At 42.8% G+C, this 26,676-nt stretch overlaps 1 protein-coding gene and 2 long non-coding RNA genes across 4 annotated transcripts in view; 2 read left to right on the forward strand and 1 right to left on the reverse strand.

Annotated features, from left to right (window-relative positions):
* LOC309862190 lies at positions 1 to 23,800 on the reverse strand. The gene is made up of 3 exons (XR_014310345.1): positions 23,707 to 23,800; positions 2,476 to 2,755; positions 1 to 169 (listed from the first exon to the last, which is right to left on the reverse strand). It is a non-coding gene; the product is annotated as an uncharacterized lncRNA (long non-coding RNA).
* LOC309862185 lies at positions 2,386 to 6,841 on the forward strand. The gene is made up of 3 exons (XR_014310339.1): positions 2,386 to 2,555; positions 4,782 to 4,889; positions 5,166 to 6,841. It is a non-coding gene; the product is annotated as an uncharacterized lncRNA (long non-coding RNA).
* Positions 23,800 to 26,676, forward strand: part of CDKN2AIPNL (CDKN2A interacting protein N-terminal like) — a 7,640-nt gene continuing 4,763 nt past the window's right edge. Inside the window, exons 1-2 of one of the 2 annotated variants that reach the window (XM_082725797.1) lie at positions 23,800 to 24,189; positions 25,493 to 25,592. In XM_082725797.1, coding sequence (XP_082581923.1) covers positions 23,804 to 24,189; positions 25,493 to 25,592 — 486 coding nt within the window. In that variant the 5' untranslated portion in view covers positions 23,800 to 23,803. The remainder of the gene's footprint in view (positions 24,190 to 25,492; positions 25,593 to 26,676) is intronic. The other variant, XM_082725796.1, reaches the window with a different exon arrangement.

The raw sequence follows: 26,676 nt of genomic DNA on the forward strand, positions 1-26,676 counted from the left end.
GGACCAAGGACAAAGGAAAGCATGCGCCTCTCCTTGCTTGCTGCACATTCAACTGGATTGACAAGGGCTGGCCTTTCCCACACTTACCCACCAAGCATGAAGTCGCAAACATTCCTGAATCTAGGGGCTAATGTCCAGGTGCTCCAGAAGACTTCCAAGGAGCATACCACTGTGATAGAGAGGGAGAGTCTTACTGTTATTGTCACTGCTTGGAGATGTTCATGCTTAGACTCCCAACGCCATCTGACTACATCACTTTCTCCCTTAAGTCCTTTCATGGCTCCCTATTGCTTGCATGATCAAGTCCAAGCTCCACGGCCTGACTTTCAAGGCCCTTGCTTCCCAGTCTGTCCCCACCTATATCTCTGGCACCATCTCCCTACACCTAGAACCACACTGTCTAATCCCTCATTCACCCCAGGCACACTAGAGTCCAACTTGCATATGAGTCTCAAGGTGGTTTTCAAGATCTCCTAGCTGCTCAAAATGCCTCATTTGAATGGCAGTCTCTCTTACTAATTGGTGTCACCAGAATCACATTACTATAACTGCAGACGGAAATGCCAGTGCCAGTTCTAACGCAGGGCCTTACTCTGGTGTTCCCACCATCTCCACGGCTGCACCTGGGTGAACATCACACAAACCACTTTCCAGAACAGCCCTCTCCACAGGAGCAGCTGCAGATTCCTCCCACCTCCTAAAAGCTCACTGCTGTGGAGCAGAGGCAGTTGTATTAGGACACATCACAGCATCTCGCTGCCAAAGTGACAGCTACAATTATGTTTTGGCCGACAGCTGGAGATGAGAGAATGTATAAACAGCCAAAGCCACATGAGCCTTCATGAATCAGCAGTTTGTAATGCGTGTCCAGCTGGTAGGTGGGGTGGGTAACCTGCTGGCTACAGACCTCAGGTTAGTGCCTGGAACCCTCAGGTGAGGTCTTCCCCCTGGACCGTGGTAGTTAATGCCCCCAGGGAACACCCCAGGACCCAGAAGGGCAGGAGTAGGGCAGTCAGGCCCAGGCACGGTCCAACCCCAGGGGACAAGCATCTCATTCCCAGGCAAGGGTGGAGGGCAGGCAACAAAGGGCCAGACTTTACCCAGGGGTGAACTCCATCTTGCTGAGCAGCCTGATGAGGGGTGTATTCATAATGGGTAGAGGGTCCCTGTTGAGACCACCTCCATAAGGAGCCTCAGTGCCATAGGAGTGGTGTCAGCATAGGGGCCAAGACACCATAGCAAAAGCCAGCATGGGGGCAGCAGCAGTTTCTACCTGTGGAGCCCTTCTACGTGCCAGGTACTGTGATGACCCCTTTATGTACATTTCTTCTTTTCAGCTTCCTCACCATCCAGTGAGGTAAGTCCTGTTATCCCCATCTTCCCAGTGAGGAAACTGAGTCTCAGAGAAATTTGATGCAGATTGAGTAACCAACAATTACAGAGATGGAATTTCAGCTCGAACAATCTGTCCCCAGAGCTTGGCAGATTTATTATGCCTCATTGTCCTGGTTGGGTCTTTTTTTTTTTTTTTTTTAAGATTTTATTTATTTGACAGACAGAGATCACAAGTAGGCAGAGAGGAAAGCAGAGAGAGAGAGGGAAGCAGGCTTCCTGCTGAGCAGAGAGCCCAATGTGGGGCTTGATCCTAGGACCCTGAGATCATGACCTGAGCCGAATTCAGGCTTAACCCACTGAGCCAACCCAGGCACTCCTGGTTAGGTCCTTTCAACCCAGTCATGGTTGCAGGAAGCTAAGAGACTCCCAGCACATTCCTTGCATAGGGTGAGTTGAGTTGGGGCCTCCAAGCAGACTTTGGCCTGAAAGCCAAGACGTTACCAAAGGAAAATAAACAACAGGTATTTGAGGTGACAGGTGCTGGGTTATGGAATTGGGGAGACAAGGTAAAAAGCTACTAGGATTTCCTCATTGCACATTTTTGCATGTGCAGTAGAATAAGCACCATCAGGGAGCTGCTCCATGACCAGTGTTGCCCCTGGAGACAGAAGGCAGGAGCAGAAACTGTTCTTTTTCTCTGACCTGCATGCTTTCTGGGGCCCAGCCCCACAGGTAGGCTCCAGACCCTGGGGCTTGGCTCTTACTTAGCCTGACCTGGGTTCCAGCCAAGGCCTCTGGGAAGGGCGGACTCAGGCTCTTGGTGTCCTCTGAGAAGTGCTGCTGCCCTTCTCAGGACCCTGGTTGGAGTGGAACCTGACTATCCTCACTTTCTGTCCAAACGCATGCAGTCAGGGAGGCCACAGACAGGCAACTGTGTTCAACAAGCTTCCAAAGAGGGTGTCTGAAAGGTGGGTGGGGCTGGGGCACAGGAATGTTTGTGTTTCAAGTGGCTGCTGCCCATGAATCACCAATTGCATTCTGTTCTCTCAGCACTGCGAAGGCATCATTTCCAGCAGCCTCATGCCGAGCTGGCCGCCAGAGCCTCTTAGTGTGGCTATAAATAGCAGATCATCAACTCACCTCTTCTGAGCTCAGCACAGTCTCTTCAGTTCACTGTGTCTTTCTGCTGCCTGCGTGTCAACGTCACTCAGATTTCCCAGGTGAGGCCTGGCTGAGAGTCCCAGGGCATGCTTTGGGGGGCTGCACAATTTAGGTGCCCAGAGCTGTTCAGGGTGCCAGGGAGGGCAATGGCAGACTTTTGAAGAGCTTGACATTTCAGGTGTCATAATTACTATCTCCCGTCTCCGAGCTCCTCTCCAGTTAAATGCAGCACCAAGGGACTGTCATTTCTTGAGGAGTCCTAGAAATAAAAGGCAAGGGACTCACCAAAAACACACCGAAAGAATACCACCTGGAGTGGGTAGCACCAAATGAAAGCTTTCATGCCTTCCTACGGACTTTTCCCCCTAACACTGAATGAAATAATTTATAGTTCTCCAGCGGCAGGAGTGAGAGACAATGAATGAAAGACTTTACGACTCCCTGGCTTGAGAAGTGAGCTCACGTATTTTAGGATTACTCCCAGCTTCTGTTCACAGAGTGCTCCCTGTGTGCCAGCCTCGGTGCCCACTTGCACAGGCAGCATACCAAGTTAGCCAATGGACAGACTGCTAGCATCAATGGCTTCCTGTAGGAGAGGCTGTGGCTCTCACAGTCACACCAACAGGGCTCCTGGCTTCCAGAATCCAATCTCTGAATGGCTGCACTTTCTGACACCTGCAGAAGAGGACCGTTGGGGTGCCCACATACTCGGGTGAGCGGTGGGTTGTGGACAGTAGTCTCCTTTTTCCAATTCCACGCATTCCATGACCGTAAGTAGAAGCCCAGATGCTCAAGACCCAGGCTCTACTGGCACTTGAATGTCCACTGGCACCATCTTCTTCCAAATCTGATCTTCTCCTAGCTGTAGGGGAGGTACCAGTCTCCACTTGGCTTTCCAAGCCCAGTTTGATGGTCTTCCTCAACCCTTCCTTCCTGAAACAGGCAGGGGTCAGGTGGGACTCTCCACCCACCCCACCCCCTGCGCCGGGGGCAGCTTCCCTTTAATCTGTTTCCTCCTCTGCCTCCCCACTTTGAGGCCTAGTCCCCTTTATTGGTTTGTCACAATAGTTCAACGCTATGCCCAGGGAATGTTTAAGAACACAGATTCTTCATTCCCTCCCTCCCTTGGTTCAGACCCCCTGAAACCAAATCTCTCAGGGTACAGGTCAGAATCTGGATTTTTTAAAAAAATTAACATATAATGTATTATTAGCCCTAGGGGTATAGGTCTGTGAATCATAGCATCTGGATTTTTTAAAAAGCTCTCCCAGTGATCTCTGCAGCCAGGGTTAGGAACTACTTTGTCTAACTGGCCACCTAGACTCCAGGCTCTCTCTGTTCTGAACCCTCCCAATCACAGCTCTCAGTTTAGTTTTCCAAAACCATAGTTTATCTTGTGTCACTCTCCTGCTAAAGACCCTCAAGTAGCTCACCCTGCCTGCAGGAAAGCAAAATCCTTAGTGTGGTGTTCAGGGCCCTCTGCATTGTGATCCATTCATTCTCCTGTTCACCACATCCTCCAGCTACAGAGCTACCTCTCCCTGCAACGGCCTCCTGGCCCTGCTCTTTCTCCTTTGCTTATCTGGACTTTAAGTGTCAGCTGGCCCTGGCAGAACACACTGAAACAACAGAGATCCCTCCTTAAGACTTTGAGCCCTCCAATAAAAGGAAGGAGGAATTATTGCTCAAATGTCCCTCTTAATTCAAGAGCCACGTGTGCAGCTTTAACTGAAGAGAGTTTTGTGGGGCCTGCAGATGAAAGGAGATCCGCCAGCAGAGACGACACGATCACAGTAATGTGTAAACACAGGAGAGCAGGAGTGGTCCGGCTTGTGATTAATTCCAAGGAGATGGTATTTCAGCATTCTCCTTGCTTTTACTCAAGCCAGGGAGACAGAGCAGGTCTGGTAAGCACTGGGGCCAGGGCCAAGTGTCAAAATGCCGCTCATGTTTTTTTGTCTCCCAGTCCTGGGACAAAAGTAGAGGACCACATTTGGATCTTGTCCAAAAGGTCAAGAGTGTTTTACTAATATGATTAAACAGTGTGCGTGTTTGGACTTTGAAACCCTCTTCCCATAAAGAAACACCAACCCCCAAATAAAATATAAAGTGACTGTGTTGACTGACAGCAGGTGTTATTTCAGAACGGGGGCTGTAAATTGTTCCCCTCAAGGGCTTCAGAGTGAAAATGAACCTGAAAGAACTTCTGGGTAAATGTGGCAGAAGAGTCTCTCATGAATCTCCATCTGCTCTCTTCCAAAACTTTACTAAAAACAACTATACAGGAGTAGAAAGAGTTACAGATCCACAAGGTCTATGGAAAGAGGAGAGGAGATGGCAGCAGACAAAGGATGGAACACATTTTTGGAAGGTGGGAAGCAGAGGAAGGAGTGGTGAGTCACACGGCAGCATGGGGGAGGCTGAAGGCCTGATTCCTACACAGGTGCTCTGGGGGACAGCCAGGGTGGAACTGCCAGTGGGAGGGCTGGTGGAGGCCGTGAGAGCACAGTCCCCAGGGCAGTGGGTTCCCACACCTTACCCACTCCTGTAGGTCACCTGAGGTGCTCACTGGGGAGGATGGGCATAAAGCACAGAAAATATGGAGAACAGACAGAGATCTAGATGCTGAAAGGTAAAATCCCAGCCCCTTTTCCTTACCCAGCTTTCAGAAAACCTTCAGGCACAACCCTTTCCTCCCAGGATGGTGACTACAGGACACTTTTCTGTAGAAGCTGAGTAAACTCAAGGGAAAGACCTACAGATACAGACATGATATGGAGACAGACCCTCAATGGAAGACCCAGCTCATGACCAACTCCCCTCTACAGGGAAGTCCACTGTTTGAAAGCTCCACCCAAGCATGCTGACCAGCGAATCATTGCTTCAAAGCATAATTCTTTGATATTATCAGAGAGCCAAGATCCCATTTAAGGAAAGCATCAGATGTGAGAAATGGGGAGGGGAAGGAGAAGAAGAATGTCTAAGTTCAGGGAGAGGAAAGCTTTAAAAATGCTATAAAAATCCCCAGGGAGAGAAAATAAGGTTTCTATTTCAAGATTCATTACCCACAAAATGTCAGAACACCAGAGATACAGAAAAGACCCTAAAAGGACCCAGACAGAAAAAACAGGTCAATTGAGAGTATCAGGGATCAGAATGGCACCAGACTTCTCAAAAGCAACACTGGAACCTGGGAGATAATGGAGTGGGGCCTTTAGAACTCTAAGTGAGAATTTTTTATAGCTTAGAAATATAAACCCAAACCATTAATTAGGAGAAACAGTAGAATAAGAAATGTTTTCAGACAAAAGAGATCACAAATAATGGGCCTCTCAGGCTCCCTTTCTCAGGAAGTTCTCCACCCAAACAAAAGAATAATTCAAGGATGAGGGGTGCCTGGGTGGTCAGTCAGTTGAGCATGACTCCTGATTTGGGCTCAGATCATGATGTCAGGGTCACGGGGTCAAGCCCCACATCAGGATCTGTGCTCCATAGGAAGTCTGTTTATCTTTCTCCCTCTGCTCCTCTCCCCCCTCTCTCTAAAATTAAAACAACAACAACAACAACAAACATTCCAAAGATGAGGATGACATGCCCAGGAGAGCAAAAGGGTACCCAAGGTGACGCTGAAGGAGAGCCCTAATGACAGTGAGGTGGAAAGCCCAGGGGCAAGAGCTCTGCTCTGAGCCAGAGGATAGAGAACTTCATGTGAGAGATGGTCAGATTACTTGACAGGTATGCCCAGGTAGAAAATTATGTTGAAGGGCTATTAGACAGTTGTAAGAATTAGGAATAAGTTCTTTAAAAAACGGAGTAAATAAAAAACACGAGGCAATTACTACCTACAAAAAAAAAAAAAAAAAAAAAAGCCTATGACAGATAAACTGTCAAAGAAAGTAAACACAACACCACAAAAATTTACATAGCCAAAGTAATGTAAACACAGATTATTGATTTAGCCAAAGATGGTAATAAACAGTGTTGGAAAGCTGGAGGAAAGAGAAGGAGGATGCAGGTGCCAATGGATTAAAGCAAATACTCATCTCCCACAATTGCAAGAAAACAGATAATCTTTAAAATTGACGAATCAACAAAACAGCACTCTAAGTGTATTATCTAGAGAAATAGAAGAGGAAGTTTAAACTGGGAAACAGCTGAAAGAGTTTATTTAACTGGGTACCTTTGGGTTATCAGACTGGGGTTGGGGTTACATGGGACAAGGGATTGCTATTTTTCACCCTATGCCTTTGAGTACTGTTTGAATTTTTGTGTGTATACGTTATTGTCATAAAAATAGAAAAATTTTTTTGAAGAAAAATAAAAAGAAAATATAAATTGACAAAAACGTGTTAGATATTCATTAATTACATTCATGATTTCTTTCTGTCTGATCATTCTGTTCGTCTGTGCCCTCATTAACTTTTTTTCTTTCAAAGTCTTAAATATGGATTGAAAAATATGGTGAGGTTGCCAGAGAAAACACATTTGGGATATACTTATACTAAAAAATAATTTGTTGTTTATCTGAAATTCAAATTTAACCAGGTGTCTAGCACTTTCATTTTGTTAAATCGGGTGCTCTAAAATGTGGGCTCTCCTTCTGCTTATTCCACAGGGTAGGCCTCTGGCTAAATTGATACTGAAACCAGAAAGTTCATTGCAGTTATATTGGCAGCGCAGGGGACATATACAGAAACTGGAAAAACTACCTAGTCAGAGGCTGAGCAGTGATTTGGGATGTAGTCAAGATAAGGATGGCATGGTGCCAACCAGTCCCTGGACAGTCTCTGTGAGGGTATTAAAGAGGTGCTGTTCTTGCCCTGTGACTGGCAGCTGGTTCCCCCAAGGGCACAACACCTGGAGCTCCTCCCTCCATCTGTCCCTGCAGGGCTCAGGACCTGGGCCCAAGACTCATGTAAATCATCACTATCACTCCTGCCACATTATCTCCCCTAAGAGGGGCAAGGGTAGCAGGACAAGTGACCTTAGTTTACCTAAATTTAGGAGTGGGACTCCAGACGTCATCCCTTATTCTTTTCTTTCTTTTTTTTTTTTTAAGATTTTATTTTTATTTATTTGACACAGAGAGAGAGAGAGATCACAAGTAGGCAGAGAGGTAGGCAGAGGGGGCGGGGGGTGGGGTGGGGTGGGGAGCAGGGAGCCCCATGTGGCCTCCAACCCAAGACCCTGAGATCGTCACCTGAGTCGAAGGCAGAGGTGCCTTCTTATTCCTTTTCTTAAAAACACTATCTCTTGGGGTGCCTGGCTGGCTCAGCCTATACAGCATGTGACTCCTGATCTCGGGGTTGTAAATTCAAGCCCCAGGTTGGGTAGCAGTTATTTAAAGATTAAAAAAAAAAGGGAAAACAAAAACCTATCTCTTCAACAAGTTCTTAGATGCCTAATCTTGTCTACAGTGTGCTTGCTGAAGAGTTTCATTCTCAAAGGAGGATTTTTCCCTTGAACTGTGGGGAGATTGTTTACCACCATTGACTACTGGTAAGGAATGTAATCATTTTCTTCCTTTTGTTCTGGGGAATGTGGTCTTTGGAGTTAGTAGAAGCAAGGATATGTGAGTCCTCCTGAAGATAAAATCATCTCTGGAATATGCAAATATATAATTTGGAAATACATAAATGTAAAAAGAAATCAGCTATGATCCAGGTATTTTAAAATGAGGATGAACACAAATATAAAGCATCTTCCTTGTTTTGCTATTATTTATTCCTTATGTGCGTAGATGTCGAGGGTGGCCAGGCAAGCAAGAGTTTTCAGAAATCTGACTGGGATTAAGATGGTTATATACAGGGTCCTATTCTACCAACTAGTGGTGAGAAGCGTTCACTTTGCTTAAGCATTTACAAGGCTTTCTAAAAACAAACAGCTTTGGCCATATTTTTTTTTAATTGTAAAATACTTAATCATTATCTCATTCAGTCATAAATTTATTGTAGATGTAAGGTGATTGGAAGCTCAGTTCAAACCAAATAAGTTATTTTGTGTTTTTCAGACAATGATAATTGCTTAAAGTTTTTCTACTGAAAGATAAAATCTGACTTCATATAGCTCTCAATCTTTGGGGCTATGCCTGCCTTGAAAAGCAAAGAAGAATGAGCTATCTTCCACAAAATAGCCTTTCAAAGCTCTAAGACAGTCCTAGGGCCCGTTCCGTTGTGTCCTCTGCTGGCCCGCCACCTCGTCTCCAGCTCCCCTCCTCCAGCTGGTTCCCTGTGAACGCTGGTTCATCAATGTGTGCTTTAAATAAGGCACTCAGACGGAACTCCTGGTATGGCCCCAGGCGTACAAAATAGGAAGAATTGTAACTTTCTGTGATCTGAATGCTGAACACTCATTTGGTTAGGTAAAAGTGGCCATTAGATTGCTGTTTTAAGAACATCAACTTTATGGTTTCTGGCAGAGAGACTTGTCTCATTCAATAGAAAAAAAAACCTTAAGCTTACATTTACAACCGATTAAAATATTCATGCATTTGGATACAGAAACATCATCTTATATGAATATAAATAATGGATTAACAGAAAAACTTTTGCACCACAGAAGCTAACCTGATTTTCATGTTACTACCTAGCAGTTACCTTTGCACAGTAACTTCCTGCACTAGGAAGCCTTTGGGGAATGTAATTTCCACTGCCTTCTGATGTTAATTTGAGGCAATTACCATAAGTAGACTAAAAAAAGTTTTGCATATTATTTGTTCTTGTGGAAGCCCAGGGCTGTTGGTGAGTCGGGATACAAGAGAGGCCATAGGATAGGAATATTCAGCATTTAGAAACTTCTGTTAATAGCCGTGGATCACAAGGTTTCAAAGCTTTTAATGTTTCCCAGCCTTTGGCTGGTAAAAACTTCCTCACCCATGCTAGGAAGCCAGATTGAAGGCCTCTGAGAACTCCCTGCACTTGATATTTTTAAATAAACTTGCATTTTTACGTGTACCAAGGCAGGATAGGCAAGAATAAAACCACTTCTCCAGTCTATTTGGCTATTTAACAGTTCTGTCAGGTATAGAGGGGAAAATAGGTGATTTTCTCCCCTTGACACTTGCAGGACCACTATGAATTTGGGTTACTTGCTGAGCCTATCTGTGGTGCAAAGAAATGGGAAACCCTGGCATCCATGGTTCTGTGCTCTTATCTGACCACCCTCTAGGAGGCCTCCCTGAGCCATTTCCAGGGGCATCTTCACCTGTTGGCTTGGCCTCCCTTTTTAAGACCAAAACCAGAACAGAAGAGCTTTTGCGTGCTCTTAATAGTAAGTGACTTGCTGTTTTTCCAGACACCTGTCCCTGTGCCAACATATCTAAGCTGGGGGCTTCAGTGCAGCAGTTACAAAGCAGGGGGCTGCACAAACAGGAGGAAGATTTTGCTCAGGAGAGTTTGGGAATTCAAGAACGTGAGAGCAGTGATTGCAATAACTATTCACTAGCTTTATGTATTTATTTCTTTTTTTAAAGATTTTTACCTATCCATTTGTTTGAGAGAGAGAAGGGGAGGGGAGAAGCAGAGAGGGGAACAAGCAAACTTCACACTGACTGTAGAGTCCTATATGGGGCTCAATCCCAGGCACATGAGATCATGACCCAAGCCAAAATCAGATGTTCAGCGACTGAGCCACCCGGTTGCCCCTATTCACTAGCTTTAAAGAGGAAGTCCGTGACTGGTACAAAGTAGGGACAAGCTTTCTACAGGGTACTTTGGCAAAACAGCAAAAGCTTTAAAAGTGTGCCTGCTCTTTTAAACAAGGAACGTCACTTCTAGAAGTCTGTCAGAAGGAAATATAGACAAATAAACTTCTTCATGTCCATAGAAGTTCAACTGAAAGGATAAGTAGCATTGATTAAAATTTTTTATCTAACTTAAAAGTAGAAGAACATGGGGCACCTGGGTGGCTCAATTGATTAAGCAGTTAAGCGGTTCCTTTGGCTCAGGTCATTACCCCAGGGTCCTAGAATTGAGTCCTAAATTGGGCTCCTTGCTCAGTGGGAAGCCTGCTTCTCCCTCTCCCTCTGCCCCTCTCTCTGCTTTTGCTCTCTCTCTCTCTAATAAAGAAATAAAATATTTAAAAAAAAAAAAGAAATACAGGGTTGCCTGGATGGCTCAGTGCGTTAAAGCCTTAGCTCATGATCCCAGCGTCCTGGGATCTAGCCCGACGGGAGCCTGCTTCCCCTCTCTCCTGCCTACTTGTGATCTCTGTCTGTCAAATAAATAAATAAAATCTTTCAAAAAAAATACAAATGTATAAAAAATTATTAGTCACAATTCATGATTAAATGAGAAATGTAGTATCCCAGCTCAAATAAATATGGAAGACCATCTTCCCCTGGGGACCAGAACTGTTGGTGGAGAGTCTGCCTATCCTCCTCACTCCATCCCTCCCCTTGACACCCCCCCTTTCTCAAATAAACAAATAAAATCTTAAAGAAAAAAAAGGAGAACATTCCATTTCAGAAGGAACTCAGAAGTGTTTTGGCTCTGAATTGTCACACTCAACAAGGATAACAACAAACCTGCCAAATACGTATTTGGTGAAAACATGATGCGACTTCCAAAGTGTTGTTAAGAGTTGCCAAAGATGAAAAAAAGCAGAATAGCTGGTGAAAAACCTTGAGGGAGGAAGGGAAATACAGCCTCAGAGAGTTCAGAACTCTCTAGCAATTATTCCCTCTCAGAAGGGGAAGATTCTACGCCGAACCTAAATTGAACAAAACGAGATTGCTGGGGACAGTGGAAAGCTCTGGGAAGCACCAAAGGCGGGGGGAAGAAAAAAACTTTTAAAAGTACTCTTGGAAACAAAGTCTGTAAAAAATTCTGAGAGACAGATGGACAGAGAAGCTCTCCTCAACCAAACTCTGAAATCCAGAGGAGGTGACTTCTCAGAGAAGCCACGTCAGAGGTCCATCACTATGGTAACAGTGTGAGCTCCTCTGGTCCCACCTCTCCACTCCACCACTTTTCTAGGGCAAAAATCACTACCACAAACAAGGAAGCAACACCTGCAAGACCCTCAAAGGAAAGAAAGCATGGGCCAAGAATTTTATCCACCAAACTGATCTTCAAGTATAAAGCTTAAAGACAAATATTTTAAAAACCCGTAAGAAATCAGGGAATATTTTTTCATGAGCCCTTTCCAAAGAACCTCCTAGAACTATAAAACAGCAGTTATAGCACCACTTGGCGAGCCTGATGAAATCAGGGTAAAAGGACCTTCCTTGAGCACTGGAATGTATTTAACTGTAGAAATAAGAGTGAAACAAATATAGAGATCGGGGTGACAGATCAGAATGCAAATATTATATGCCTTAAAAATGCAGAAATTTCTCATTACTAATAAGACACTGGAGAGGGAGAAGATAGGAATAAAAATGAGCTTACTAATTGCCTCAAATCAATAGATTCAAAGGATAGTATTTAAAATTTCCAAATCAAGTAGAAGCTTAGGCATATTTAATATAAACACTAAGACTGATAATACTATTGACTGTATGATAGAAGAGGGAAGAAGGGGAAAGGATTAGATTAAAAGATAATTATATTGTGCTCATAGTAGGGAATCAAAAGATGCCGTGCCAGAAGACAGTGGATCAAGGGTATTTTACATAGGTAACTTCTAGAATGAAATTATGGACCTTCCTAAATATCAAAACTACATTAAGAAGAAGGGGAAATACAAAAATATATTATGAAAACACAAGACAAAATAATGACAGAATTGGGAACAAATATATCTGCCATCTCAATAAATATAAATGAATTTAAATATATTTAAATAAATTAAATAAAATTAAACAGTTTTAAACAGTTTTCAAAGTGAAATTCAAAGTCCAATCCAACTCTAGACTGTACACATCTAAGACAAAATGATTTAGAAAGGCTAATAATGAAAGGATGGGCAAAGAAATGTGTACCAAAAAATTGTAAACTTTAAAAAGCTTGGTATCTGACAACATAAAATTCAGGACCAAAACCTTTAATCAAGATAAAGAGAAGTACTTTTTAATGCTAAAGACTACAATTCATCATGAAACTTAAGTTATGAATATGAAGCAAGAATATGAAGCAAGAATTCATATAATAGATACTATAGAGATACAAAGAGATTTAGACAGAGGCACACTAATTATACAAGACTTTGATTTACCTTTTTCAATCCAAAACAGATCAAGTGGTCAAAAGTAAATGATGATCTAGAAGTCCAAACAACACAATCCAAAAGGGTGGTGTTAGTGATCTGCCTCAAACATTGTGTCCTGAGAATACGGAACATACTTTATTTTCAAGTGCTCTGCAGTATTCATACATACACACTTGCACACACACAAAAGATTATATATTAGGCCACAAACCAAACATCATTAAGTTCCCACAGTAAAAAATAATACAGACAGCATTTTATAATACCAACACAACAAACATGGACACTTACAACATATCAGAAAACAAACAAAAATTGTTCTTCTTTTTGGATATATATATATATATATATGGATCTATATTAAATAACTCCATGATCAAAAGGAAAATATAAATTCAAAACTGCAGAATTTCTAGAAAAAAACAATAATGAACATACCATGGAGAAGGAGCTATGAGTTCAGCTAAAGTAGTACTCAAAGAAAAATTCATTACCTTGAAGAATTATATCAACATGAATGAAAGAAAAATAAATGGATTAAATGGGCTCAAAAAAATTTTTTTTAAAGACTTTATTTATTTATTTATTTATTTATGTGACAGAGACAGAAAGAAAATGCACAAGCAGGGAGGAGCAGCAGGCAGGGGGAGAAACAGGTTCCCTGCTCAGGAGCCTGATTTGGACCCAAACCCAGGACCCTGGGAGCACGACCTGAGCAGAAGACAGACATTTGACCGACTGAACCACCTAGCTGAGCCATAGAAAAGGATTTTTTAAATAAGCCAAAGGAAAGCAAAAGAGAAATTTAATAAAGATAAATATAGAAATAATTAGTTAATACAACAAAACTATAGTGGAACTTAATAAATAAGCTTGTTCTTAGAAAAATTCAATTATGTTAACTAAATGGAACTTGAAAAAAAGAAAAAAGAGACAAAAATTTAATGAATTAGGTAAGCCACAAACTAAATTAATCTTAAAAACAAAGAGATGCCTGGGTGGCTCAGTTGGCTGAGTATCTGCCTTCGGCTCAGGTCACAAGCCTGGAGTCCTGAGATCACGCCTGAAGTTGTGCTCCCTGGTCAGCAAGGAATCTGTTTCTCCCTCTGACTCTCCCCACTCTCGTACTCTCTCTCTCTCAAATAAATAAAATCTTTAACAAAGAGAGAGAGAATGTACAAACACCCAAAATAAGAAATTATAAGAGGGAGGGAAATAGTCACACAAACATTAGAAAATTAAAAGCAAAAAGTGGTAAGAGAGGGCATCTGGGCCTCTCAAATGGTTAAACAACTGACTCTTGGTTTCACCTCAGGTCTTGACCCTGATCTTAGGGTCTTGAGATCCCTTGGTCAGGTTCTGCGCTCAGGACAGAATCTGCTTAAGAATGTCTCCCCCTGGGGCACCTGGGTAGCTCAGTTGGTTAAGCCTCTGCCTTCAGCTCAGATCATGATGGAGGTCCTGGGATGGAGCCCCATATTGGGCTCCCTGCTCAGCAGGGAGTCTGCTTCTCCCTCAGCCCCTCCACCCCTGCCCCCTACTTATATGCTCTCTCTCTCTAATGAATAAACAAAAATCTTAAAAAAAAAAAGTCTCTCCCTTTCCTCTGTCCCAATCTCCACGCTCTTTTTTTTCTTCTCTGAAATAAACAAATCTTTTTTTTTTTTAAGATTTTATTATTTATTTGACAGAGAGAGACACAGCGAGAGGGAACAGAAGCAGGAGTAGGAAAGGAAGAAGCAGGTTTCCCGTGGAACGGGGAGCCCCATGTGGGGCTCAATCCCAGGATCCTGGGATCATGGCCTGAGCCAAAGGCAGATGCTTAACAACTGAGCTACCCAGTTGCCCCTGAAATAAACAAATCTTACAAACAAACAAACAAACAAACACCCCAACAACAACTGTTAAGAGACTGCCATATAAAATTTTATGCCAATAAATTTTAAAACCTATAAAAATGTATAATTTTGTCAGAAAACTAAAAGTAGAAAACCAACATAGAATGATGTGCATAAAATACTTTGTTAAAATAATTTGAAAGATATCATGCATACATATATGCAGATATAGTACTGTATGAAATATAATAAATAATAATGTTAACAAATAATCTTGTCAAGGGGCGCCTGGGTGGCTCAGTAGTTAGGTATCTGCCTTCGGCTCAGGTCAAGATCTCCACTTCCTGGGATGGAGCACTACATCGGGCTCCCTGCCCAGTGGGAAGCCTGTTTCTCCCTTTCCCATTCCTCCTGCTTGTGTTCCCTCTCTCGCTGTCTCTCTGTCTAAAAACCACAAAAACTTAAAACCAAAACAAAACCAAAAAACAAAACCTTAAAGGAAAAAAAAATTATGTTGTCAAAATAATTTGACAAAATTTGTCAAATGCTTACCCCTCCCTCCCAGAAAACCCGGAAAAACTCCAGGACCATAGTTTTATAGGTGAATCTACAAATCCACTAACATTGAAAGAACAGATGATTCCAGTGATTTTTAAAATGCTCCATAATCTAGGACAGAATAAGGACTTATAATTTCTTTTCATAAAGCAAATACAAGTAGATTCAAACAAAAATATAATAAGAATAGGGGCGCCTGGGTGGCTCAGTGGGTTAAGCCGCTGCCTTCGGCTAGGGTCATGATCTCAGGGTCCTGGGATCAAGTCCAGAGTCGGGCTCTCTGCTCAGCGGGGAGCCTGCTTCCTCCTCTCTCTCTCTCTCTCTCTCTCTCTCTCGGCCTGCCTCTCTGCCTACTTGTGATCTCTCTCTGTCAAATAAATAAATAAAATCTTTAAAAATATATATAAATAAATATAATAAGAATAAAGAAAAAATAGGACAATGTCACTTATAAATATCAGTGCAAATATTCTAAATAAAATTTTAAAATCTCATTTATTTATAGATTTAATCTATTTATTTGACAGAGTGAGATCACAAGTAGGCAGAGAGGCAGGCAGAGAGAGGGGGAAGCAGGCTCCTGCAGAGCAGAGAGCCTGATGCCAGGCTCTATCTCAGGACCCTGAGATTATGACCTGAGCCGAAGTCAGAAGCTTTAACCCACTGAGCCACCCAGGTGCCCAAATCTTATTTATTTTTAAATAATTATTTATTTATTTGAGAGAAAGAGAGAGAGAGAGAGAGAGAGATATCAAGTGGGGCTGGCTGAGGAGGAAAGGGGAAGATGGAGAAGCAGACTCCCTGCTGAGCAGGGAGCTCAATGTAGGACTTGATGCCAGAACTCTGGGATCATGACCTGAGTTGAAGGCAGATGCTTAACTGACTGAGCCAACCAGGAATCCCTAAATAAAATTTTAGCAAGTAGAATCCAAAAGCACACTGGAAGAATAATAAATTCTAACAATTGGAGTTTATTCTAGAAATGGAAATGAAGTTCAATATTAGAAAATCTACTAATGTAAATCATCATATTAATAGTTCTAAATATAAAATTATATGATTGTGTTTATAGATACTAAAAATGCATTTGATAAAATTAAATACTTATTTTTGGTTAAAAACAAGACATTCAGCCAAACAGGTATCAATGGATATTTATTTCCTCAAAATGAAAAAGTGTGGTTTTTTTTCCACATCAGAAAAGCAACAATTTACTTAACAGGGAAATACTAGAGACCAGATATTTAGGATATGTTAGACAAGTAACCAATGCAATGTAGACACAAGAAATAAATTTGCAGTAAAAGAAACTGAAGAGAGCTCAGCAGAGAGCCTGCTTCTCCCTTTCCCACTCCCCCTGCTTGTGCATGTGCACATTTCTGTAAAAAAAAGAAAAAGAAAAAAAAAGAAAGAAACTGAAAAGAAATACTTTAGATCATTTTCTAGAGTATCTTCTAGAAGTCTCTTAAGGTTTTTGGCCACAATCCATAGAACTGGCGAGGAAGCCTCTAGAAGATAATCTGAGGAGAAGGGGGAAAGAAGAGGAGCGAAAGGAGGAGAAAAAGGAAGACGGTGATGAAAGACGAGGAAAAAAGAGAAGAAAGTATAATGGCTTAAAATATTTATAATATTTCTATTATAAAATAAATATTACAAAATAAATATATCATAAACTAAATATTATTTAGTTTATATAAATAAATATTCCCAAGTTCTTTGACACTCCATTCAAAAGATGGAGCCTAATTCTCTTGCCTCAGTTGTGTACTGGGCTTAATGACTTACTTCTAATGAATAGAGTAATCCCAAGAGATGGTATGTAACCTATGAGTCCCTGTCATAAAAAATACTGAGGCTTCTTCCTGCCCTGGTCTTTCTTGGTTCACTCACTCTGAAGAGAGACCCCTGTCCTGTGAGGGAGGACACACAAGCGTCCTGTGGGCAGGTCCATGTAGTGAGAAACAAGATCTGTAGCAGATAACCATCTAGGAGGTGGCTCTTCTAGCCCTAACAAGCCTTCACAAAAATGATGCCTCAGCCAACAAGTGTACTGAAACACCATCAGACACCCTGAGCCAGAACAATAGTTAGCATGAGAGAGAGAGAGAGAGAGAGTCCATGTGTACACATGAGAGGGGCAAGGGTGGGCAGAGGGAGAGGGAGAGAGAAACTTTTTTTAAAATTTGAAGATTTTATTTACTTATTTGACAGAAAGAGAGAGAGGGAGAGAGATCACAAGTAGGCAGGGGGTGGGGGAGCAGGCTCCCTGCCTAGCAGAGAGCCCAACACAGGGCTCGATCCTAGGGCCCCGAGACCATGACCTGAGCCAAAGGCAGAGGCTTAACCCACTGAGCCACCCAGGCATCCCAGGGAGAGAGAAGCTTAAGCAGAGTCCTCACTGAGTGCAGAGCCCAGTGTGGAGCTTGACCCCACGACCCTGATATCATGACTTGAGCCAAAACCAAGAGTCAGATGCTTAACCTAGTGCACCACTGAGGAGTCCCCTGGATTTCTGTTTTATACAAATTGTTAGATTTGTATAGATTTATAAATAAATGTTTATTTTTTGAAGTCATTAGGTTTCAGAGAAGCTTGTTGTGCAGTCATATAAGTCATTTTCAGACTGACAAAAAGTGAGCTTGTCACCAGCAGACTTGTACTAAGGGAAATTTTAACAAAATTTTTCAGGTAGAAGAAAAATGACACCACATGGAAGGTAAGAGATAGAGAAGGAACGAAGAACAAATAAAGTAGTAAATATATGTATGAATTTAATGTTTCATCAGGTCTTAAAATACAAAACAACAGTAACACCTAAATAAATGGGGAGATATACCATGTTTATGAATTTGAAGATTCAATATTATTAAGATATTAATTTTCCCTAAATTGATCTATAGATTCAATACAACCCCAATTAAAAACCAAGCAGCCTGTTTTTCTAGAAACTGACAAGCTAATGTTAAAATTTGTATTAAAAAGCAATAGACTAAAACAGTCAAAGGGGGCTCCCGGTTGGCTCAGTCAGATGTGCATGTGACTCTTGATCTCAAGGTTCTGAGTTCAAGGCCCATGTTGGATGTGGAGATTACTTATAAAAACAAACAAATTTATTTATAATAATAAAATTAATTAATCAATATATACTTATAATGTGTATAAAGAAATAAAATAGTCAATTTTGGAAAAGAACACAATTCTTTGTGTTCTGAGGACTGAAACAATTTGATCTTAAGACTTATAAAGCTAGAGGCACGGGTTGGCGCATTATAGTCCATGGGCAAAATCTAGCCTGCAGCCTGTTTTTGTAAGGCCTACAAATGTTTTTTACATTTTTAGACAGCTAAAAAAAGAGACAAAGAGGGCACCTGGGTGGCTCAGTGGGTTAAAGCCCCTGCCTTCGGCTCCGGTCATGGTCCCAGGGTCTTAGGATGGAGCCCCGCATGGGGCTTTCCGCTCAGCAGGGAGCCTGCTTCCTCTTCTCTCTCTGCCTGCTTCTCTGCCTACTTGTGATTTCTGTCAAATAAATAAAGAAATCTTAAAAAAAAAAAAGAGAGAGAGAGAGAGAGACTAAGAAAGAAAAAGAAAAGGAAAAAAGAAACAAAGAAAAATATTCAACATTTCACCCTTTACAGAAAAGGTTTGCTAACTCCTGAGTCAACCTTATCAAGACAGTATAGTATTGGTAAAAAGACAGACACAGATCAATGACACAAAATAGAGACCAGAAATAGACTCACATAAATACGGTCAATTGATTTTTTACAAGGATATTAAGGTAACTGAATGGGAAAAACTCTTTTCAACAAATCGTACTGGACCAATTAGATGACCATATGCAAAAAAACCCAAAAAACAAAAAACTCAACTGTTGTTGGAAGACAATTCTCATACTTCTCAGTAGGTCTGTCATGCATCTTCACATCTTAAGAGGTAGACATTAACCGTCCATTTGTTGCAGACTGTTGTTTGAAGGATGTTTGTCCATGAAACAGAGATAGTGTCTACCTTCAGAGTAAAGGGCAAGTTTGTTTACTGTCCAGATTAAAAAGGTAATGTATTGTTCTAGGTCAAAGGTTGGGCACGTTTGCCTGCAGTCCTTTATGAAAAGACTGCTGTTCCCTAAGATTAGGGTTCCTCAGCAGTGAAACAAACCCACTGTGTGAATCTGTTTGTACCTCATCCACCTGACCCTTTAGCATAGCTCCTGTGGAACTTGTGCACAAGGGGAACCAACATAAACCTGAAGTCCATGCTGCTCCCTGTGCTGTGAGTCAGAATGTTCTTTGTCTCTGTGTAGGAGGCTTCTGTCTTTTATCAGCAGTCATTGAAACTGTGGCACGGTAACTTGTTACCCTGCAACTAGGGTAAAGTCTTAATCCTTTATCCCTCTTGACAACCCATACCTTGCATCATATACAAAAATTAACTTGAAATGAATCATACGTCTAAATGTAAAACCTAAAACTTTCAGAAGAAAACAGAAAACGTTCATGTCATTGGGTTAGGCAAAGGTTTCTTAGACCAAAAAGCATCACTCAAAAGATATAAATCTGTATTTCATAAAAATTTAAAATTTTTGCTCTTCAAAAGACAGGATTTTTAGGGCAGCAAAACTATTCTGTATGTTACTATAATGGTGAATACATGTCCTACACATTCAACAAAATCCACAGGATGTAAAACTTCAAGGGTAAACCCTAATGTAAACTAGGGACTTTGGATGATAATGATGTGTCAAGGTCACAAATGTAGGATACTAGATGTTGATAGTTGGAGGGAGGGGAGGTAAGGAGGAGATGGAAACTGTACCTTCTGCTTATTTTTGCTGTAAAACTAAAACTGCTCCTAAAAAATAACATCTTTTTTTCTTAATGGCAAGGTATCTGAATAGATATTTCTCCAAAGATAGGCAAAAGGCCAGTAACCACGTGAAAGATGCTCAATATCATTAGTTCTTAGGGAGATATAAAACCACAGTGAGATACAACTCTGTGCCCATTAAAATGACTGTAGTAAAAAAAGAGTGGGAGGGGAATTAGTAATCAATAGCAAGGACTGGAGAAATTGGAACCCTCATACATCGGTGGTGAATATCTAGAAAGGTGCAGACACTGTGGCAAACAATCTGCTAGTCCTTCAAAAGATTAAACACAGACCCAGCAACCCGCTATATATCTAAGACAATTGAAAAGGTATATCCACACAAAAATGTGTACATGAATATTCACAGAAACATTCTTCATAATAGTCCAAATGTAGCAACAAGCCAGATGCCCCTCAAATGATGAATGGATAAACAGAATGAGGCATATCCATATAATGGAGTGTTTTCTGACCACAAAAAGGTATGAAGAATGGACACAAACTACACCATAGAGGAACCTCGAGAACATGATGGAAGTGAAAGAGCTAGACATAGAAGACCACATGCCATACAATTCCATTTATATTACATGTCCAGAAGAGGAAACCCATAGAGACAAAAAAATAGATTAGTGGTTGCCAGGTACTGGAGGGAATGGGTAGGAATTGCTAAAGAGTATGGGGTATCTTTTGGGGGTGATGAAATGTTCTATATTCAGTTTGTGTTGATAGTTGTGCAAATCTATGAACATACTAAAACCATTAAATTATATACTTTATTTAATTTTTTTTTTAAAGATTTTATTTATTTATTTGACAGAGAGAGATGACAAGTAGGCAGAGAGGCAGGCAGAGAGAGAGAGGAGGAAGCAGGCTCCCTGCTGAGCAGAGAGCCCGATGCAGGACTCAATCCCAGGACTCTGAGATCATGACCTGAGCTGAAGGCAGCGGCTTAACCCACTGATCCACCCAGGCACCCAAATTATATACTTTAAATGGGTGACTTTTATGGCATGTGAATTCAATCCCAATAAAGAGTTTTTGTTTGTTTGTTTATTTGTTTGGTTATGGAGATGAGGTTGGGGCACCTGAGTGACTCAGTTGGTTCAGCACCACCTTCGGCTCAGGTCATAATTCTGGGGTCCTGGGATCCAGTCCCACATCATGTTCCCTGCTTAGTGGGAAGCCGGCTTCTTCCTCTCCCTCTGCCTGCCACTCCCATTGCTTGTGTTCTCCCTATCAAATAAATACATAAATTTTTTTTTAATTTTATGTATTTATTTGACAGACAGAGATCACAAGTAGGCAGAGAGGTAGGCAGAGAGAGAGGGGGAGGCAGGCTCCCTGCCGAGCAAAGAACCCAGTGTGGGGTTCAATCCCAGAACCCCACGATCATGACCTGAGCTGAAGGCAGAGACTTTAACCCACTGAGCCTCCCACGCACCCCTAAATACATAAAATCTTTAAAAAAAAAAATGAGGTAAAGGGGCACTGGGGTGGCTCAGTTGTTTAAGCCTCTGACTCGATTTTGGCTCACGTCATGATCTCAGGGTCATGAAATGGAGACCCACATGAGGCTCCGGGCTCAGTGAGAAGTCTGCTTGAGATTTTCTCTCTTCCTCCCCCTCCTCTGGTGTCTCAAGCTTTCTCTAAAATAAATAAATAAATCTTAAAAAAAAAAAAAAGTTGAGGTAGGAAAATTGATCCTTGTCTATATATGTACTCCATTCTGAGGAAATCTGAATCATAAAAACACGTTAGAAATAATAACCTGGGCAACAATTGGACTTGTGACAGGGCCTTGTAAAATGTTAATGCTAACATTTCTAAACAACATCACATCTTGAAAGAATAATGTAACAATGTCATATTATTGTTAATAATACCTATTTATGCACTTTTGGGTTCTTATAACTCGCATGCATGTTTGAGTATATTTGCATGCAAGTAAATATATGTATGCGCAGATGTCCCATCATTATCCAAATGATGCTAAATAAGCTTATTGCTGGATGACCCCAGCTTTTTCCCACCCCAGTGGCCAAGTTACCTGTGTGGCTACAGCTGCTGATAACAAAGCCTGGGTTCCTATTTCAGGACCAGCTTCTCACCTGTATAGCAGGTGACCAAGAATTTGGTTCAGAGGAGCCTCATCAATGCCTTTCAAAATTTGGTCAATGGCAGATGCAATCAGTTACCTGGAACCTTGATTCTGAGCATCCAGTGACAGGCCCGGGAATCTGCTATTTCTACAAGTCCCTCAGGGAGTGTGATCTGCACTCAATTTTGACAGCCCCAGCTGTGGGCACCTATTTCTGATTGCTGTGGAGAAGCTGAGACTGTTCACATTCTCCCTGCTTGCCAGGGTGAGAGTGGCATGCCTCCCCATTGCTAACCATAATGGGACTTCACTGAGCCTGGTGCTGGGTCTGCAGGCACCGACTTCTCATTATACTGCCTGGTATTTCGATGGGGTTTCTGCCTGCTGGGGTCCTGACATCCCATCAGAAGCTGCAGAAGCCCCAGACAGCACAGTTGCCTCTGAACCCTGGATCCTACTCACAATATACTGCGGTGGAGACCTGGATCATGAATTCTAGGCCTGGCTCTATACTTTCCCCACAACTGATGAGGGATGAGGGGGCATCCTTTTAGGTCAATAATCTTTCAAGGGTGGTGGGGGCTCAAGTGATTTCCCAAGTCCTGTACTTGGGAATGCTTCCAGGGATGGGAAATTCACCACTTACAAGTAAGCCCTTCTCTCAGTGGACCTGCTACCTGGCCCTTGAACGGACTCCAGAGTTATGCTAGTCTCACCTGCTCACCTCATGTGCACACATCTATTCTGGCTCCTTTCAAGAAACAGGGGTTGGGGACGCCTGGGTGGCTCAGTTGGTTAAGCAGCTGCCTTCAGCTTAGGTCATGATCCCGACGTCCTGGAATCGAGTCCCATATCGGGCTCCTTGCTCGGCAGGGAGCCTGCTTCTCCCTCTGCCTCTGCCTGCCATTCTGTCTGCCTGTGCTTGCTCTCTCCCCCCTCTCTCTCTGATAAATAAATAAAATCTTTAAAAAAAAAAAAAAAAGAAAGAAAGAAACAGGGGTTGTCACTGTTCCGGTTAAAATTCTTCAGAGGCTCGCATTCCTCTTAGGATCCAGGCCACAGTCCTTACCATGGCCCACTATCCTTGCTGATCTTTGCAGCCTCCCCTCCTCCACTGTCCCCCACTCTAGGACCCTGTTCCACAGATCTTGGTGTTCTCTCTTACCAGGCCAGGGCCTACTTCTCGTTACATGTTTAACTCCTATTCATCCCTCGGCTCTCCAACAACATCTCCCTCCTCTCCAAGTCTGGATCAGGTCCCTTGCTTATTCATGCTGCTAACACTCTGGACCTCTCCTCATGAACATCTGCCAACGCTGAACTTTTTCACTCAAGCAATTATTTCACCAGTGTTTGCCTCTCCCAGCAGACGGCAAAGTTCATTAGCCCAGGGATCTGAGTTAGCTCTTTTGCATCCCCAGCCTTTAGCAAAGGGCCTGGCAGCTATTTAACTGGACGAATGGCTCCCTCCAGGAAGACGGGCCACAACCGGAAAGAGTGTTGGGACGACTGAGAATTAATCAAAAGCACACCCCAGGAGCTACACAGATAAAGCCCTCAGAACTGAGGTCACCTGTGTACCACCGGGTGCCCTGGGAGCCCTCAGGGCAAGGTCACAGCACAGCTCTGGCTGGCACCCAGCTGCCTAATGGGAAAGGGACACTCCGTCTTGGTGCTTGGGGGCCTCAGTTTCCCTACCGGTTCCCCGCGGGGTCGACTGAGAACGGCCCCTGCAGCCCCCAGGTAGACGCACGCCAGGTGCAGGGGGCTGGGGAGATCTGAGGGGCCGGAGCCGATGAGGCCGCCGCTCCCGGCGAGGGCGCTCCAGGCCTGTCGTCCGGAGCAGTCGCGCGCCGCCGGGGCCCCTCTAGCCGCGGGGAGGTGGCGCGGTGCGAGTCGGGAAGGCGGCGGGTGGGTGCGGCCCTCAGCGGCGGAGGGCGCCATGGTGGGTGGCGAGGCGGCTGCAGCGGTGGAGAAGCTAGTTTCGGGGGTGCGGCAGGCGGCCGACTTCGCGGAGCAGTTCCGCTCTTACTCGGAGAGCGAGAAGCAATGGAAGGCTCGCATGGAATTCATCCTGCGCCACTTGCCCGACTATCGCGACCCGCCCGATGGCGGTGGCCGCCTGGATCAGCTGCTGTCCCTCTCCATGGTGTGGGCCAACCACCTCTTCCTGGGTTGCAGGTGCGGACCCCTGCGGGCTGGCTGATCCTGTCCCGTGCCTTCAGACCGCAGCCCTCCCGTAGGGCTGACCCCTGCCCAGTGCTGACCCCGCCCCCAACCTCCCGCCTCACTGGCCCGGCCTATGGCTGATTCCCACGCTAACCAGCTCTTTGGAAGGACATTTAACCTCTCAGAGCCTCAATTTCCTCCTTTGTAAAATGAGTTGTGATGACTACAGTATTAAAGAGCAAAAAAAAAGAAAGAAAAGAAAAGAAAAAAAAGCATCTAGCAGGGGCTGCTATTTAGCAAGAGCTCAATCTATGATGGGCGGTTATTTGTATTAATACTATTGGTTTAAACCTTTGAGGAGTACATTTTAAATTTCTGGGCTCCTTCCACCCACGTGCCAAACGTGCAGACACAGAAACTGAGTTCTTCAGTTTACATATGAAAGAGCTGAGAGAGGGCCATAGTGTTCTGGCAGGATTGTGGATTTTACCATTTATGGCTGAATGTACTCTGTGTCCTTTGGCTTTTTCTCCCTACTCCCCAGTCTGCTGGACTCTTAGCTAGAGCCAGCCTTTGCCTCTTTGCTTTTCCTGTTAAGAAAATAACATACCTTTAAGGGACTGTTTTTGAAATGCTCGATAAGGCACTCCTTGTACCCCCTCAGTGAAGAAAGTGTCAAATGTTGAAGCTCCCACATCCTTTTTAGTGTCGTGAAATTGTGTTAGGATAGTAAGATGACTTGTGTTAGTCCTGGTTTCTGTGCCCCTTTTGGCTGTCTGACTCTAGTAACCTGCTTCCTCCAGCCCTTTTAACCACTTGGTTTTGTTTTCAGATGTTGGGGTTATTAGAACAGGATTCCGAGAAGCAGTGCCAACGGCTTTTCCTCTGTTTTCTGGGTGCCCCTGGGAAATCCTGGTTAATGGGCTGCAAGACTAGGAAAATGTCATAAAATTGGACGAATGAACAGATGATGTTATTTACATTAGACCAACTTTGCACGTGCTTAAAAAAAATAATTTTGGCCCTCCATACGGTGTCCATGAATATGTACTGCCAGATATATAGTGCCTCTATTTTTGTAAATTTTTTTTTTTTTTTTTTTTTGGTAAATCTTGAAACACCTGTTCTGTTGGCAGAACAGTGTCCTACAGCCACTTCTGAATCCACAAGCCCGAGGAACGGTTTCCTAACCTGATGCTGAGCATGTGTCCATTTCCCTGTACTATTCACATCAGAAGGCTGAGTTGAGCTACTTGTGCCCACAGTGACAAATAATTTCTCCAAGGTTTTTATCTTACTACTTTTTATTGTGCAGTTACAACAAAGACCTTTTAGACAAAGTGATGGAAATGGCTGATGGGATTGAAGTGGAAGACCTGCCACAATTTACTACCAGAAGTGAATTAATGAAAAAGGTAAACAGAATTTCTAAGTGCATCTGAAGTGGTATAGAGTTAATGGCCCCTGATTTTATGTTGATGTGTTAGAATATATTGTTTACTCTCCAAGGATCTAAGCCCTTTCATTAAAAAATTTTAAAAATATCGGACACCTGGGTGGCTCAGTCAGTTAAGCATCTGCTGTCGGCTTGGGTCATGATTCCAGGGTCCTGGGATTGAGTTCTGCATCAGGCTCCTTACTCATTGAGGAGCCTGCTTCTCCTTCTGCCTGCTGCCCCCTCTGCTTGTGCGCTTTTTCTCTCTGTCAAGTAAATAAAATCTTATTTTTTTTTTTTAAGATTTTACTTATTTATTTGACAAAGGAAGACACAGTGAGAGAGGGAACACAAGCAGGGGGAATGGGAGAGGGAGAAGCAGGCTTCCCAAGGAGTGGGGAGCTTGACGTGGGGCTCGACCCCAGGACCCTGGGATCATGACCTGAGCTGAAGGCAGAAGCTTAATGACTTGAGCTACTCAGGCACCCCAAATAAATAAAATCTTAAAAAAAAATTTTTTTTAAAATTTGTTAATGAAGTATAATTGATCTACATTATCTTGTTTGTTTCAGGCATACCTCATAATGTTTTTATACATTATAATCTCTTAACAGTTACCCATCTTTCACGATGTCAAACTGTTACAGTCTTACTGACTGTATTCTCTGTGCTGTACATCACATCCTCATGACTTAATTTATTTTATAATTGGAAGTTTGTACGTCTTAATCCCCTTCACCTCTGTCGCCCACCACCCCCATCTGGTAACCAATAGTTTGTTTCCTGTATCTATGAATCTGTTTTGTTTTATTTGTTCATTTGTTTTTTTAGATTCCACATATAAGTGAAATCATACTGTATTTGTCTTCACCTGTCTTATTTCACTTAGTGTAATGCACTCTAGGCCCAACCATGTAGCAAATGTCAAGATCTTTTTTTATTGTTGAGTAGTGTTCCATTATAAAAATGTATAACAGCACATCATCTTTATCCATTCATTTATCTGTGGACATTAATTTATCAGCTTCCCAGAAAGTACTTCAGTCTCAAAAAGTACACTCCAT

This window comes from Mustela nivalis, assembly GCF_964662115.1.
Source record: "Mustela nivalis genome assembly, chromosome: 3".
In the NCBI taxonomy this organism is placed as follows: Eukaryota; Metazoa; Chordata; class Mammalia; order Carnivora; family Mustelidae; genus Mustela; species Mustela nivalis.